This window comes from Symphalangus syndactylus, chromosome X (genome assembly GCF_028878055.3).
Source record: "Symphalangus syndactylus isolate Jambi chromosome X, NHGRI_mSymSyn1-v2.1_pri, whole genome shotgun sequence".
Classification (NCBI taxonomy): domain Eukaryota; kingdom Metazoa; phylum Chordata; class Mammalia; order Primates; family Hylobatidae; genus Symphalangus; species Symphalangus syndactylus.
This window is the reverse complement of record NC_072447.2, coordinates 33180074-33195105: the sequence shown is the minus strand read 5'-3', so window position 1 is coordinate 33195105 and position 15032 is coordinate 33180074. Positions and strand designations below refer to the sequence as shown.

The 15032-nt window shown below is 42.8% G+C and overlaps 1 protein-coding gene across 22 annotated transcripts in view; it reads left to right on the top strand.

Moving 5' to 3' along the window:
- ADGRG2 (adhesion G protein-coupled receptor G2) overlaps positions 1 to 15032 on the top strand; it is a 142327-nt gene that overhangs the window by 33319 nt on the left and 93976 nt on the right. For 11 of the 22 annotated variants that reach the window (XM_055269347.2, XM_055269345.2, XM_055269330.2 and 8 more), the window contains exons 2-3: positions 7187 to 7231; positions 9344 to 9435. In XM_055269347.2, coding sequence (XP_055125322.1) covers positions 9386 to 9435 — 50 coding nt within the window. In that variant the 5' untranslated portion in view covers positions 7187 to 7231; positions 9344 to 9385. The remainder of the gene's footprint in view (positions 1 to 7186; positions 7232 to 9343; positions 9436 to 15032) is intronic. The other 11 variants (XM_055269349.2, XM_055269334.2, XM_055269346.2 and 8 more) reach the window with 1 other exon arrangement.

Here is a 15032-nt window from a genome sequence, read left to right as displayed (position 1 = left end):
TTCCACGTAATGAAACAGCCCAAAACTTAGCAGCTTAAAGCAACAACGATTTAATTAGTTCACATTTTTTGAGTCCACAATCTTGGCGGGGCTCAGCAAGATGTTTCTTCTGCTGGTCTCGGTTGGGCTCACTCATGCATCTGTTGTCACCTGCCAGTCTACCAGATGACCATTTGCCTGGGGGTTGGCCAGCTCTTGGTTGGAGCAATGCCTGACCAGGCATGTGTCTTTCATCATTTGGCCAGCTAGCTCAGGCTGGTTTCCACTCTCACATGGTGGCTTGAGCCTTAAAGAGCATCGAGAGAGCAAATTCCATGCTCAAGCACTTTTCACGCTTCTGGTTGTATCACATTTGCTACATTCAAGGGGTGGAGCATTCAAGGGGTGGAGCAACAGACTCCACCTTTTGATAGGAGGAGCTGCAAAATCACATTGCATGGATTTTGCAATGTGATTTTGGACAGGCAAAATGGATAGGCAAACTAGAATAGGAAGAGTTTTTATTTTATTTTATTTTTATTTAACTTTTAAGTTCAAGTATACATGTGCGGGTTTGTTATATGGGTAAACTTGTGTCATGGGGGTTTGTTGTGCATATTATTTCATCACCCAGGTATTAAGCCTAGTACCCACTAGTTATTTTTCCTGATCCTCTCCCTCCTCCCACCCTCCACCCTAGGAAGAGTTTATGAGTAGCTTTGCAATCAGCCACAAAGGGGAGGGGCTGGAAACTTTTCTTGCTGGCAAAGTTGGCAGAGACACAGCAATTTTGAGGTGGAGTTTGAGGCCTTCATATTGAATTTTTAAAATGTTATTAATAAATCACTAAACTCCTATCTTCCACAGTTTTTCTGTCAAATAGGGCTAGATAATAATGTAACTTCTTAATCATTTCCAGTGAGAATAATAACAACTTTATGGGCAAGGGTTTCCTCATCTTTTATTTCCTGGAGTTAAGGTTTAGTACATCTCACGTGGCAGATATATATGGAAACAGAAAAATTTTAATGCACCAGCCTTAATTTATAGCCTAAGTGTCCAATATACAACAAAGGCTTACTAAACAAAGGAAACATTTATGTGTGTGGTTTTCTTACTACTTGGTGAGACCCATCCTACATGAACAATTGTTCTTTTCTTATCTGTGTAGCTTTTGGTCGTATTTTCTCTCATCATTGAAAACACAATATCAGGCCAGATGTGGTGGCTCACACCTGTAATCTCAGGACTTTGGGAGGCAGAGGCAGAAGGATTGCTTGAGCCCAAGAGTTGGAGACCAGCCTGGGCAACATAGTGAAACCCATCAAGTAGCTGGATGTGGTGGCATGTGTCTGTAGTCCCAGCTACTCAGGAGGCTGAGGTGACAGCATCACTTGAGCCTGGGATATTGAGTCTGCAGTAATTGTGCCACTGCACTTCAGCCTGAGCAACAGAGGAGACCCAGTCTGAAAGAAAAAACAAATAAACAAACAAAAAACAAGAAAGAAAAGAAAATGTCAAAAGAAAATATCAAAACATAGTTTAAACAGAGGGAAATGGCCAGTGTTTGTTGCTACCCAGTGGAGAGAGAAGTTGAGTTAATTAGAAAATGTCAGTCATCTCAATTGAGATTGATTTAAGTTGTGATGATCTAAATTCAATTATCCTGTGAAGTGTTTTCATATTAATGGAAGAAAGCTCACTCTGGTGAACTTTGTATGAATATAGCTTAATGTCAGACTTGCATTTAAAAAATCAAGTATATAAGTGTTCTTTTTGTGAAATAGTAAATTAATGTTTTTGTAAAAGAATTGATAAATTCTTGCCTATACATTTATGAAAGTGAGAGTTGTTTATACCCTAAGGAAGGTTATGTCCCGTTTTGGAATGCCTTAGTTCTGTCATCTTGGGTAGAGAGTTAGTGGTTGCCTCACCCAGACCACTGGGACTGGAGTTCTGGGAGTCATTTGAAGGTGAGGCTCTCACCATGTGGTCTTTGATACTCTCTTCTCCAGCTCTGGGCAGAGGTGACCAGCAACATTCTAGCCCCCAGAATACACATGGCAAGCCTTAAGCTAGGTAAGGGAAGGGAAGGAAAAGGGGGACACTGTAGGGTGAAGGAGAGTAGAAGAGAAAAGAGGGAGGGAAGACTGGAGGGAAGGGAAGAGAGAAAAGAAAGCTTCTCATGCTGCAGGAAAATAAAGCGTGGTAGCAACGGCTGCAAGAGGCCCACCGACGACTTCTCCTGGCTGCTTCCTTCCACCTCAGCATGCAGCCCCTCCAGACTAATGACCAGGGGTCATCTTTTGAGGTGTTTCACAAAGCAATTCTGAAAGCTCTGTTAGTCACTTCTACAATTTAACAAGGATGGACACCAGGGCATTGTCCTACCACTTTAAACTCTTTGGCTGTGCCTTGGTTTCAGCCATTTCCTCTCTTTGGAATGCTCTCGCCCATGTCTTCATATAAAGGGAGTTGCACCCTTTAAGCTGCAGCCTGATGATTACTTCCTAGATGAGATTTTCCTGGACCCATTTCCCCACACTGGGTTAGGTGTCGTTCCTCGGTGCTCCCATTACTGCCCATAGCTGTTGCCAAAGCCTGGCATTCTGGATTCAGGCTGACTGGTGCGCTTGGCCATGAGCCTTTGTGCAGGGCACAACCTGCGCAACCGTACAGAGTGGCCTTGTTTTTTGGCACATAGTAGGCACCCAGTTAAATGTTTGTTGAATGAATGATCTTTAGTTTTCCAGAGCCATCTCACAATTTAACTCCTCTTGAGTGGTGGCATCCAGAACTGAACAAACCAGTCTGTGCAGGTCAGGGTCCTATTAGGCAGGGTCTGATCAGTACTGGGGCCACCACAAGGTTCTAGAGTCACTCTTGTTTGTTCCTCGATGGCAATACCTACCACTCTAAGACCAAGAATGTGCATGTCCCCAACCTTCTCCTGTATATAACTTTGCCTTCCCCATCACCTCCATTTGTGCAATTTGTTTTTCCTCCTAGTGTGAAGAAACTCCTCTTTCCTTCTTTCTGGCCCCATCCCGATGTATCAAGGCCTCTTGTCCTCTGGTCATTTCTTCCATGGTGTCGGCGTCAGTGTCATCGCCAGGAACTTTGAGCCAGTCTGTGCCTGTCGGTCTAGGTCACTAATGAATCATTAGGTTCTTAATGAAGTGCTGAGCCCTCCAGGATGCTGTATGTCATGGTTCTGTTTTGGTTGGTTTTGGTTTTTTTGCTTGGTCCTTCCTTGGAGGGCAGTGGGACAGCTGCCTGGGGCTGCTGTTACCTGTGATCTTTCCCAAGTGGGTTGCAAATTATCCCTAGGATGTGTGGGTGCTGTGGCCAGGCGCCCAGGATGGGAGTTCTGACTGTTGGACACAGCCTCCCTGAGAGCGGCCCTGAACTGGAGCAGGGCTCTTAAGTACACCCGGAGGTCGTTTCCTTCCCACCCAAACCACTTGTAAAGTCTGCCTGCCTTTTGAAAATTTATTTTTTGGGTCACGCTGGTATTACCCTGGGTTTTAGCCAGCTTGATAAATAGAGGAAGTTGGGCGGCTTCCCAGCCTCCCTGATGTCATGGTTTGGGGCAATCTGCAACTGTGGGAGGTTTCATGAATCCTAGCAAGTGGTGAGTTTGCTGTTCTTCTCTGCGAAATTTCTCTGTTCCGTGCCATGTCTTACATAAGTTGATATGGTTCCTTTTGTGACTTGCCCTTTCCCTTCAATGATGTTAGAACCCCAAACATTGGCAGTCACTATGTTTTGTCACTGAAGCGCTGGTGCTCATCAGATCCTTATTCCTGTTCCGCTTCTCTAGGAGATAAAGGCTGGTGGGTGTGTGGTGGCCACAGGGGCAAGGAGGGATCTGTGGACTGAAGGATGGGCCGTTCTTTAATGAAGTTGAGGCCTTCGTATTCATCAGGCATTTTTGCATCATTGCTTTTGCCATTCTTTTCCACAACTTGCTGAAGTGAGTTCCTGCTCCCTGGCTGGGAAGCTGGTTTCTTGGCCCTGAAACCAGAAGTCTTTGTGTTCCCAGTTGGGCCTTTCTAACTGAGGTAGAGCAGGCGGAGGGGAGATGACGTTGAGCTGAGCAAGTGGTGGCTTTCCCTCCCATTCCCCACCCCTTGAGCTTGATGGAGGAGCTCTGTTCGGCCCTCCTTCTGTTCTGCTTTTCTTCACTAGAAGAAATCTACTTAATTGTGTAAGTACTATGTGAAGACGTGCCTATGGTCTATGGAGTAGCAATTTGGCTTCATCCTTTCCCTCATCACACTCCTGGGTTATTGGTGGGTTTCCTTCCAGGCTATTTTGTATGCATCCACCCTTGTCACTGTATTAATAAGGATAGGCCATGTGCAGTGGCTCACGTCTGTAATCTCAGCACTTTGGGAGGTCAAGGCGGGAGGACTGCTTGAGTCCAGGAGTTTGAGACCAGCCTGGGCAACATGGTGAGACCCCATCTCTACAAAAAACTAACAAATTAGCCGAGCATGGTTGCACGTGACTGTAGTCTTAGCTACCCAGGAGACGGAAGTGGGAGGATTACTTGAACCCGGGAGCGGGAGGCTGCAGTGAGCTGTGATTGAGCCACTGCACTTTAGCCTGGGCGACAAGGCAAGACCCCATTTCTAATTAAAAAATAAGCATACACATATAACTTTAAGTGCGTCTTAACAAGTCCTCGTATATATATTATTCAGAAACTTGGTTTTTTCTCTTGCCTTATATGCATTGACAGTCTCTAATATGTTAATACACCTAAATAAACTTCACGTTTAAGTGTTGCATAATATTCCAAAACACAGATGTGCCATTGTTTAACTCTTCATCTACTGATGGAAACTTAGGTCCCCGCACCACACACACAGCTGCAATGACAGTATTTGTGTGTATATTTTTGTATCTATGGGTCATTATTTCTGTGGGGACAATCTCTGGAATTCGAATTTCTGTATCAAAAAGCATGCACATTTTAAATTTTAAAACATAGCTAAATTACTCTCTCAAAGTTTATGTTTCCACCAGTGGTGTATGCAGGTGTTTATTTCCCCACATGCTCTCCAGCTTTGGATATTACTAGGCTTTTCAATTTTTTCATCCACTGGGAAAAACAAATGTCATGTTGCTTGCCCTACTTTTCTACCTGTAAGTATTCCAAGGGAGCGAACAGAGCCTCCTGTTGTTCATTAATAAACTGGATTCCCAAGAACCATTAAGTGTGCTTTATTATGGTCGTCAGTAAGGTTTTGGAAGAGGTAGTGTGCTTGGGTTGGGAAATTTCATCAAAATATCAGAAATCTCTATGTAGAAAATTCTCATTTTCACAAATGTTAAATGAACTTCTTTCGGTACTCAAGTCACAATCGATTTCTTTCTTTGATTATTGAAATGTTTTTCAGTTGTTAATCCTACATTTAGTCCACATTCAGCACTGGGACATGTGTTTGCAATTGTTCACCGTAAGACAGGACAACATGACTGGCCTTCATTTTTGTCTTTTATTTCAAGTTCTGGGGTACATGTGCAGGATGTGCAGGTTTGTTACACAGGTAAATGTGTGCCGTGGTGATTTGCTATACCTAGGTATTAAGCCCAGCGTGCATTAGCTATTCTTCCTGCTTCTCTACCCACCCCCTCCCTGACAGGCCCCAGTGTATGTTGTTCCCCTCCATGTGTCTGTGTGTTCACACTGCTCAACTTCCACTTATAAGTGAGAATATGTGGTGTTTGGTTTTCTGTTCCTGCATTAGTTTGCTGAGGATAATGGCTTCCAGCTCCATCCATGTCCCTGCAAAGGACATGATCTCATTCCTTTTTGTGGCTGCATAGTATTCCATCGTGTATAGGTACCACATTTTCTTTATCCAGTCTATCATTGATGGACATTTAGGTTGATTCCACGTCTTTGCTATTGTGAATAGTGCTGCAATGAACATATGTGTGCATGTATCTTTATAATAGAATGATTTCTATTCCTTTGGGTATATACCCAGTAGTGGGATTGCTGGGCACTGAACTGCTATTATAACAGTCTGTCAGTAGGTCAGTTGGTTCCAAGATGACCTTAGAGATCGTTTCTTATCACAGATCTTCATTTGAAAGTCATTATATCCTATTTCACATGAGAAGACACCATTACGTGAAGCGACTGTCATCTTCAAGCTAATAGCTGGACCAATGTTTTGGTTCAGAAGTAAGGCATGTTGGAATATTCTAAAAGATACAAGTCAGGTTGTCAGCAATGCTCTCTGCCTTGGGTGGATACCCCATTCTTTCCCCAACATGCATCTGAGTTTTCCCTCATATCATTGCAAGTACCCCCATGTTCTCCTTTCAACTCTGAGCCAAACTTAGTAATTAACCAAGAGTTAGCCCTTTAGTGGAGAAAGACTTCTGCCTCTGGCACAAGAAACCTAAATGCCCCAATCCTTGATATCAAGGAGTTTAGGTTCTAGGGAAGTGAAGTCACAAATACAAGAAGAAATATCTAACCAAGCAGGGTCTCTAGAAGGGACCACCCCACCCCAGGTCTGGTCCAATCACTTTGTTGTCCAGTTGATGTTATTAATGAAGCCTTCAACTGAACAGTAATTCATGCCACAAAAACATTAACAAGGCTGGGTGTGGTGGCTCACACCTATAATCCCAGCACTTTGGGAGGCTGAGGTGGGCGGATCACCTGAAGTCAGGAGTTTGAGACCAGCCTGGCCAACACGGTGAAACCCTGTCTCTACTGAAAATACAAAAAAAAAAAAAAAAATTAGCCAGGTGTGGTAGCATGTGCCTGTAATACCAGCTGCTCAGGAGGCTGAGGCAGGAGAATCACTTGAACCTGGGAGGTAGAGGCTGCAGTGAGCCGAGATCACACCACTGCACTCCAGCCTGGGTGACAGAGTGAGACTCCGTCTCAAAACAAAACAAAACAAAACAAACAAAACAAAACAAAACACATTAACAAGATCAGTCCCCAAACTGGCTTTGGGCTTGTGCTTCCAGTTTATATGTAAGTTCCTCAAGAGCAGGGTTTACATCCATTTTTTCTGTAACTCCACTGCCAAGTTCAATCTGTGATGTGCAGTAGGGAACCCAGGGGGCGTCGGCTGATGAGCTCACTGAAGTATTGAAGTATTATGCTGTCAAGAAAGTCCACTTTCCATTGGCCTGATTTTGCTTTTTTTTTTTTATTTTTCATTTTCAGGTGTGCACAGAGGTTCTCCACCTTTTTTTCTGAACTCGCGGTCGGGTGAGTAATGCTATTTCTATGAGATAATGTTGTAGAAATGAGGAACATGTTGGCTTGGGTTTTTTTTTCTTTCCTGTTTTCCCTCCTTCATTGCAAATTCCCATCCCCATACCAACTTTATTCTTTTTTGTTTGCTTTGTTTTGTTTTTAACTCCTCACTCCCACTTGGAGCTCTCTTTTCTTCAGATACTTTCTTTTCCTTGGGGATTCTATTGTTGACCTGTTTCTTCTTGGTAACCCAGTTGCTTTTGAATGGGCGTTCAGAAATGGGTACCGATTTTGAAGTTACATGGTGCGGTCAAAGCGGGGGAAAAAGAATGATCATTTACGTGGAATTATTTGGTATTCTGTTTCACTGTTTTCCCCTTTCCTGCTCCCTGGACGTGTGTCCCCTGGCTCTAACAGCTTTTGTCATGTTTTGAAATGGACCAAGGAAGTGTTTGTTCTCTCTCTGACCTAAGTGCTGTGCAAATGCAGCTGTCAAAGGATCCTTCCAACCAGATTTCTGCCCATGACCCTCTTCTAGATAGAAATTCTGAAGCCGCTACTTTCACGCTTCCTATTTCTTTCTTTTTTCTTTTCTTTTCTTTCTTTCTTTCTTTTTTTTTTTTTTTGAGACAGGGTCTCCCTCTGTCATCCAGGTTGGGGCGCAGTGGCACAATCACAGCTCACTGCAGTTTTGACCTCCCAGGCTCAAGTGATCCTCCCACCTCAGCCTCCTGAGTAGCTGGGACCACAGGTGCGTGCAACCATGCCTGGCTAATTTTTTATTTTTTATAGAGACGGGATCTCCCTATGCTGCCAGACAGGTCTCAAACTCCTGGCCTCAATCCATCCTCACGCTTCAGCCTCCCAAAGTGCTGGGATTACAGGCCTGAGCCACTGTACCCAGCCTATTTCTTTTGAGACTCATAAATAGTGGTTATTTCTGGGAATTCATTGACATAAATTATCAAAATTTTGTAAACAATGTAAATATCTATCATAATGAATACAAATTAGAATGATCCTATTGTAACTTACATGATAAATAACACATCGTTATTATAATAGATACTAGTAAGTTATTGCTATAAATAAGGTTATAACACCTGAGCGAGGTCACACAGCCAGTAAATGGCCCAGCTGGGACCTGAAGCAGGAATTGGCATGGTGTGATGACAAAACCAAGGAAGGGCACAGAATCCTGGCGGGGGGCGGGCCCTGGTGGGTGGGGCGGGGTTGGTTTCCTGAGTCCCTTGCTTCCTCTCCAGCATGGTTTCCTAGATGACCACTAACCACGTGCTTTTGCCCTATCCCTGTCCCAGCCCTGCAGTGCAGATCAATGCCCCAGGAGGCTTTTAAGAAGAGCCTCTTATTTCTCTCCTCTACATATTGATAGAATTATTTTGCAGCAGTAGATTCTGGACCAAATCAATGAAAAAATCTTTGTCGAGTGCCTGCTGTGGGTGCGGGGGTGAGGTGGAGATCAAGCCTATATAGGAGAGGCTATTGTGTTCTGCTTCCTTGTTTTGGTTTTTAGGCAAAGTCAAGTCTGATGGACCATGATGAGAAAGTATCTTTTGTTTGTTGTTTTAAAAAAAAATCACTATTTATTCGGCCATGCCAATGACCAATGAATCTGAGTAGTGGCTATTAAGCTATCGAGGGCACGAAAGATATCTGCCTTGTTTTTTGCAGTATCTCGAGTCCCTGGCATAGAATCTTGCTTGTAATAGAACTTCAATAAACATTCGTCAACTAGATGAATGAATGTCAATTATTTTGGAAATAATTCCAAAATCTGTTTACATTTAGGACTGGAGTGTATTATAAACTTATCTTCTTTAGCTGAGTGTGGTGGCGTGTGCCTATAGTTCCAGCTACTCGGGAGCCTGAGGCAGGAGGATCGCTTGAGCCTGGGAGGCGGAGGTTGCAGTGAGCCGAGATCGTACCACTGCACTCCAGCCTGGGTGACAGAGCGAGACCCTGTCACAAAAAAACAAGCGAACAACAACAACCAAAAAACGACAAAAAAAACAAAACTTGTCTTCTAATTATGCTTGTAATCATAGCTAACACTTCTTGACTGTACTAAGACTTTCATTATATTACCTCATTTAATCCCCACAGAACCCTGTGAAATAGGTCTTAGCATTACTTCCACGTCTTCAGATGAAGAATTTAAACTCCAGCGAGGTTAAGGAACAGCCCAAGTTTACACTGTAAGTAGTGGAGCTTAGATATGAAGGCAGACAGATGGCTCTACCATGCATGCTCCCGAATCCTATGCTATTCTGCTCATTTGTGTGTGTTAAACATACTGCAAGCATTGGGGGCAGACCCTGAAGAGTGAGGGGAGAGAGATGAAGTAGGCTTTTACCTTGCCTTGGATAATTCACACATGGCTAATCAAGAGTATGGTAGATCGCAGGTATGAGAGAGTGGAGAAATTTGGAGATGAGTGAGGGAGCCAAAAAACAGAACACCCCTCAGCCGGGTGCGGTGGCTTACGTTTATAATACCAGGACTTTGAGAGGCTGAGGCGGGTGGATCATCTGAGGTCAGGAGTTCGAGACCAGCCTGGCCAACAGGGTGAAACCCTGTCTCTACTAAAAATACAAAAACTAGCCAGCTGTGGTGGCAGGTGCCTGTAATCCCAGCTACCCAGGAGGCCAAGGCAGAAGAATTGCTTGAACCCGGGAGGTGGAGGTTGCGGTGAGCCGAGATCACGCCATTGCATTCCAGCCTGGTTGACAAGAGCGAAACTCCGTCTCAAAAAAAAAAACAAAAACCAAACCAAACAAAAAAAACAGAACATCCCTCACCAGGTTTGGTGAGTGTATGTTTACATTAAGCACACAATTTAGTTCTAATCTTGCACTTCTGATATTGATTCACTTGTTTTATTGAATAAAGCTTCCTTTTTCTACATCAGAAAGCACTTACCGCTTATTAAGAAAATCATTTTTGCACTGTAAAGACCAAATAAATCATTTCCTTCCATTTGATTCTAGAGATGTGAGAGTTTCACACTGCGATGATGCCATATGGCTCAGCATTGGCTTTACTTTGTGCTCTGACAAACAACACACAAGGCTGCTGTTTTAGAGTTCCTATTCAGCACTTACCAGTTCACCTAGTTTCTGTCATCTTTAGGACGTGGTTGCTTTTGGCGTATGGGATGTTGTTTCTCTTACTACAGTTATACTGGCTTTAGTTCTTGGTGACCTTATCTTCAAAAAATTTTGTTGCTGAAGTTCAGAATAGTTCCTTTTGTCCAATATGTATTCAAACTACCTCAATTTACAAGATTTGAAATTGCTTCTAGACATTTCTATGAGCATTTTGGAGAAATCTGAAAACAGTCTCATTTGATTTATATAATGGGTAAAAATCTAAGGACTTTCCTTGTCTGGTTTTGGCATCGGGGTTATGATAGCCTTGTAAAAGTGAGTTCAGATGTGCTCTTTTTCTTGCGTTTCTGTGTGATTGAAACTCTTATTCCTTAAATATTTGATAGACTCATCAGTGAAGCCATCTGGGCCTGGAGTTTTCTTTGTGGGACAAGTTTTGAGACTTTTAATGGTTATACCTACTATTCATGTTTACCATTTCTACTTGATTCCTTCTTGGTAATTGGTTTTTTTTTCTAGAAATTTGTCCCTTTCTATCTAGAGTTTCAAAATTATTAAAGACAGTTGTCCCTAAGAGCCTTTTATATTATGTTTATAGCATTTACAGGTGTGTTGCTTTTTTCCATACCTCCTATTAGCTACTTCCTCACTCCCTGCCTCTCTCTTTTTCTCCCCTTTCTCCCTCCTCTCCCTCTGTCTCTTGATTTTGCCAGAATTGTCTTTTCAAACAGCAACGTTGGCTTTGTTAATCTTTATGTCTTTTTTCTGTTTTTATTATATGCTTTTTTTTTTTTATTACCTTCCTTCTTCTTGCTTGGGTTTATCTTGCTGTACTTTTTCACACTTCTTAAGAACCTTAATTCATTAATTTTAAGCCTTTCTCTTTTTCTAATTTGTATGTTTAAAATATAATTTTCACTCCATCTTTAGCTGTATCCTATGTGTTTTATATATGGTGTTTTTATTATTGATCAAGTCAAATATTTTCTTTTTTCTTCTATCTTTTTTGTTTTTGAGACAAGGTCTTGCTCTGTTGCCCAGGCTGCAGTGCATTGGCGTGATCATGGTTCATTACAGCCTCTACCTCCTTGTCTCAAGCGATCCTCTTGCCTCAGACTCCCATACAGCTGGGACCACAGGCGCATACCACCATGCCCGGCTAATTTTTTGATTTTTTTGTAGAGATGCGGGGGTCCCACTTTGTTGCCCAGGCTGGGCTCGAACTCCTGGGCTCAGGTGATCCTTCTGCCTTGGCCTCCCAAAGTGCTGGGATTACAGGTGTAAGCCACCATGCCTGGTGAATATTTTCTAATAAACATTGTGACTTCTTTGACCCATGGGTTATTTGCTAAATAACACATCTAACTTTTTGTTATTATGCCTTAATTGTGTTGTGGTCAAAGAACACGCTGCTTTCCTGTTTTCCAATTGTTTAAAAAGCTTTTGAGACTTTTCTGATGGTCTGGATGGTTTTCACAGACATTCCACATGCACTTGAAAAGATTATGCACGCTGCAGTTGTTGAATGAGGGCTTCTAGATATGGTCCTCATGTTGTTGGTTAAATGTGTCATTCAAATATTCTATATCCTTAATGACTTTCTTATTTAATTTTTACCAATTGCTGGTAGAGATCTCTCATGATTGTGGATTTGTTTTATTTCTCCTTATATTCTGTCAGTGCTGTTTGGTGTATTTTGAGGCTATAGTAGTTGCATTCACATGTAAATTTCTTCAGTCTTCAATTCAGAATTGAATTTTTTATGAATGAACAGTTTTATTTCTAGGTAAAGTATTTTGCTTTAAAGTATAATTTGTCTGATATTAGTATAAACACATTAATTTTCTTTTGATTAGTGTGAGCATAGCACATCTTTTCCATCTCTTTACTTTCAAACTTTCTGAATCATTAGGTTCTATTTGTGTCCTTGTAAATAGCATATAATTGGAGTTTGTATTTTTTTCAGTCTGATAATCTTTGCCTTTTAATGGAATCATTGAGTCCATTTATATTTCATGAATCATTGATCTGCATTTTTTTTTTTTTTTTTGAGATGGAGTTTCACTCTTGTTGCCCAGGCTGGAGTGTAGTGGCGCAATCTCGGCTCACTGCAACCTCTGCCTCCTGGGTTCAAGCGATTCTCCTGCCTCAGCCTCCCGAGTAGCTGGGATTACAGGCACCTGACACCATACCTGGCTAATTTTTTGTTTTTTTTTTTAGTACAGACAGGGTTTCATCATGTTGGTCAGGCTGATCTCGAACTCCTGACCTCAGGTGATCCACCCGCCTCAGCCTCCCGAAGTGTTGGGATTACAGGCGTGAGCCACTGCACTGGCCTGCATTTGTTTTTAAATCTGTATCACTTTCTATTTTTCCTAACCATTCTTTGTTGCTGTTTCTCCTCTTTCTTGCCTTTTTTCAGACTGACTGAATATGTTAAAAACTGTTTTCCTCCTCCACTAGTTAGGAAGTTATATGTCCCATTTCTGTTGTTTAGTTACTAAAGAAATTACAACCTGTTGTAGAAATTACAACATGTCTACTCAACTTTTCAATGTGTCAAGATAATCAATACCTTTAGCTTCCTCTAGTATAATTCAAGGACCTTGGAAGACTTTAATTTTTGAATTTCATTTTGTCATCTCCTTACTTACATTACATATAATGCATATATTATCTCCTATGTTTATATATATGAGATAGTTGCCATATGTTTTTATTTTATCATGTTTCACTAATCCCTACAAGATGTTATTGTTTTATATAGTAGTTTTGTTTTGTTTCAAGACAGAGTCTCCCTCTATCACCCAGGCTGGAGTGCAGTGGCACAATCTTGGCTCACTGCAACCTCCACCTCCCGGGTTCAAGCAATTCTCCTGCCTCAGCTTCCCAAGAAGCTAGGGTTACAGGTGCCAGCCACCACATCTGGCTAATTTTTGTATTTTTAGTAGAGATGGGGTTTCACCGTGTTGACCAGGCTGGTCTTGAACTCCTGACCTCAAGTGATCTGCCCATCTCAGCCTCCCAAAGTGCCGGGATTACAGGCGTGAGCCACCATGACTGGCACCGTTTATATAGTAAAAGTTCATTTGGATTTGCCAATAGAGAGTACTACCCCTAGTTCTGGGCACCTGGAGCCTCTGGCCTGTGACTTGTGATTTAGAGTCCCCTCTCTGGCCCTTCTCTAGCTCCACCCTTTTCCAAGTGGCAAGAAGTCTGTGGCACCAAGAAGTCATGCCTACCCGGAGCCTGCCTCCCTCTTCCCTTCACCCTTGCTTCTAGATCATACTCTGGGAATCCGGGACCCTGGAATTCCCAATCTAAACATTCTGTGCCAATTTCCAGGACCTGGGCACTCCCTTTCCCCATTGCAAGCCATGCTGCAGGTGTACGTACCCCCAGACCCAAGGGATGACCAAGGGGTACATGCATGCAGGAGACGGGGTTAGGGGTATGCAGGCTGTGGTGATCACATGCGTGTGCACAAAGCCTCTTACAGCTTGGAATGAAGCCTTAGGGGAAGAATAAGGGCAAAGCCTTCTTTTAAACTCTTGATCTGTATCTTAGAAATGTTAGCCATGGGCCTGGCCACAAACTCACCACTTTCTTTGTTCCTCATTCCTCCTTGCATCTCAGTTCTTATGTCTTTTGCCCGAATACATGTTTTAGGATTGATTTCAGTAATGATTTGCAGGTAGGGAACAACATCACAGTTTCTGTTTGTCTGAAAATATCTTCATCTTGCCCTCATTCTTCACAGATATTTTCCCTGAGAGCAGAATTCTAAGTTGGCAGTTTGTTTCCGGCACACTGCGGATAGACTTCCACTGGTTCTGGCTTCCACTGTTGCTTCTGAGAACATAGCTGTCAGTCTAACAGCGGCTTCTTAACAGCCTTTTTCTTTCTTGGACGCCCAGGCTGGAGTGCAGTGGTGTGATCTCAGCTCACTGCAACCTCTGCCTCCCAGGTTCAGGCGATTCTCCTGCCTCAGCCTCTGGAGTAGCTGGGATTATAGGTGGGTGCCACCACACCTGGCTAATTTATGTATTTTTGGTAGAGACGGGGGTTCCGCCTCATTGGCCAGGCTGACCTCGAACTCCTGGCCTCAAGTGATCCACCCGCCTCGGCCTCCCAAAGTGCTGGGATTACAGGCATGAGCCACTGCATGCCCGGCCTAACAGCTGCTCCTTTGAAGGTTATCTGTCTTGTTTTTCTGACAATTTTTCAGATGTTCCTGTTTTTGTTTTTGTTTTTTTCATTTTCACTATGATGTATCTAGGTGTAGATCTCTTTTTATTTCTTGTGATTGAGATTCTTTGGGCTCCTTAAATCTGAGGATTGGTGTTTTTCACTCATTTGGAGGCACTTAGTCATTATCACTCCAAGCACTGATTCTCTCTTTGAATTTTGTTTAAATGTATGTTAGACATTGTATTTCTTTTCTCCATGTCTCTGAACTTTTCTTTCATATGTCATATTTGAAACTCAGGTTTGCCTCATTAGGCCCATACCCACAGGTATAAGTGGGCTTCGTTGCTTACCTTACCTGGGTTCCTGCTTGAGTTTCACCTTTGGCCTGGCAATTCCTTTCTATCTTGCCAGCTCTCTGATATGTTTAAGAAAATGCGCAGCCGGGCACGGTGGCTCACGCCTGTAATCCCGGCACTTTGGGAGGCCGAGCCGAG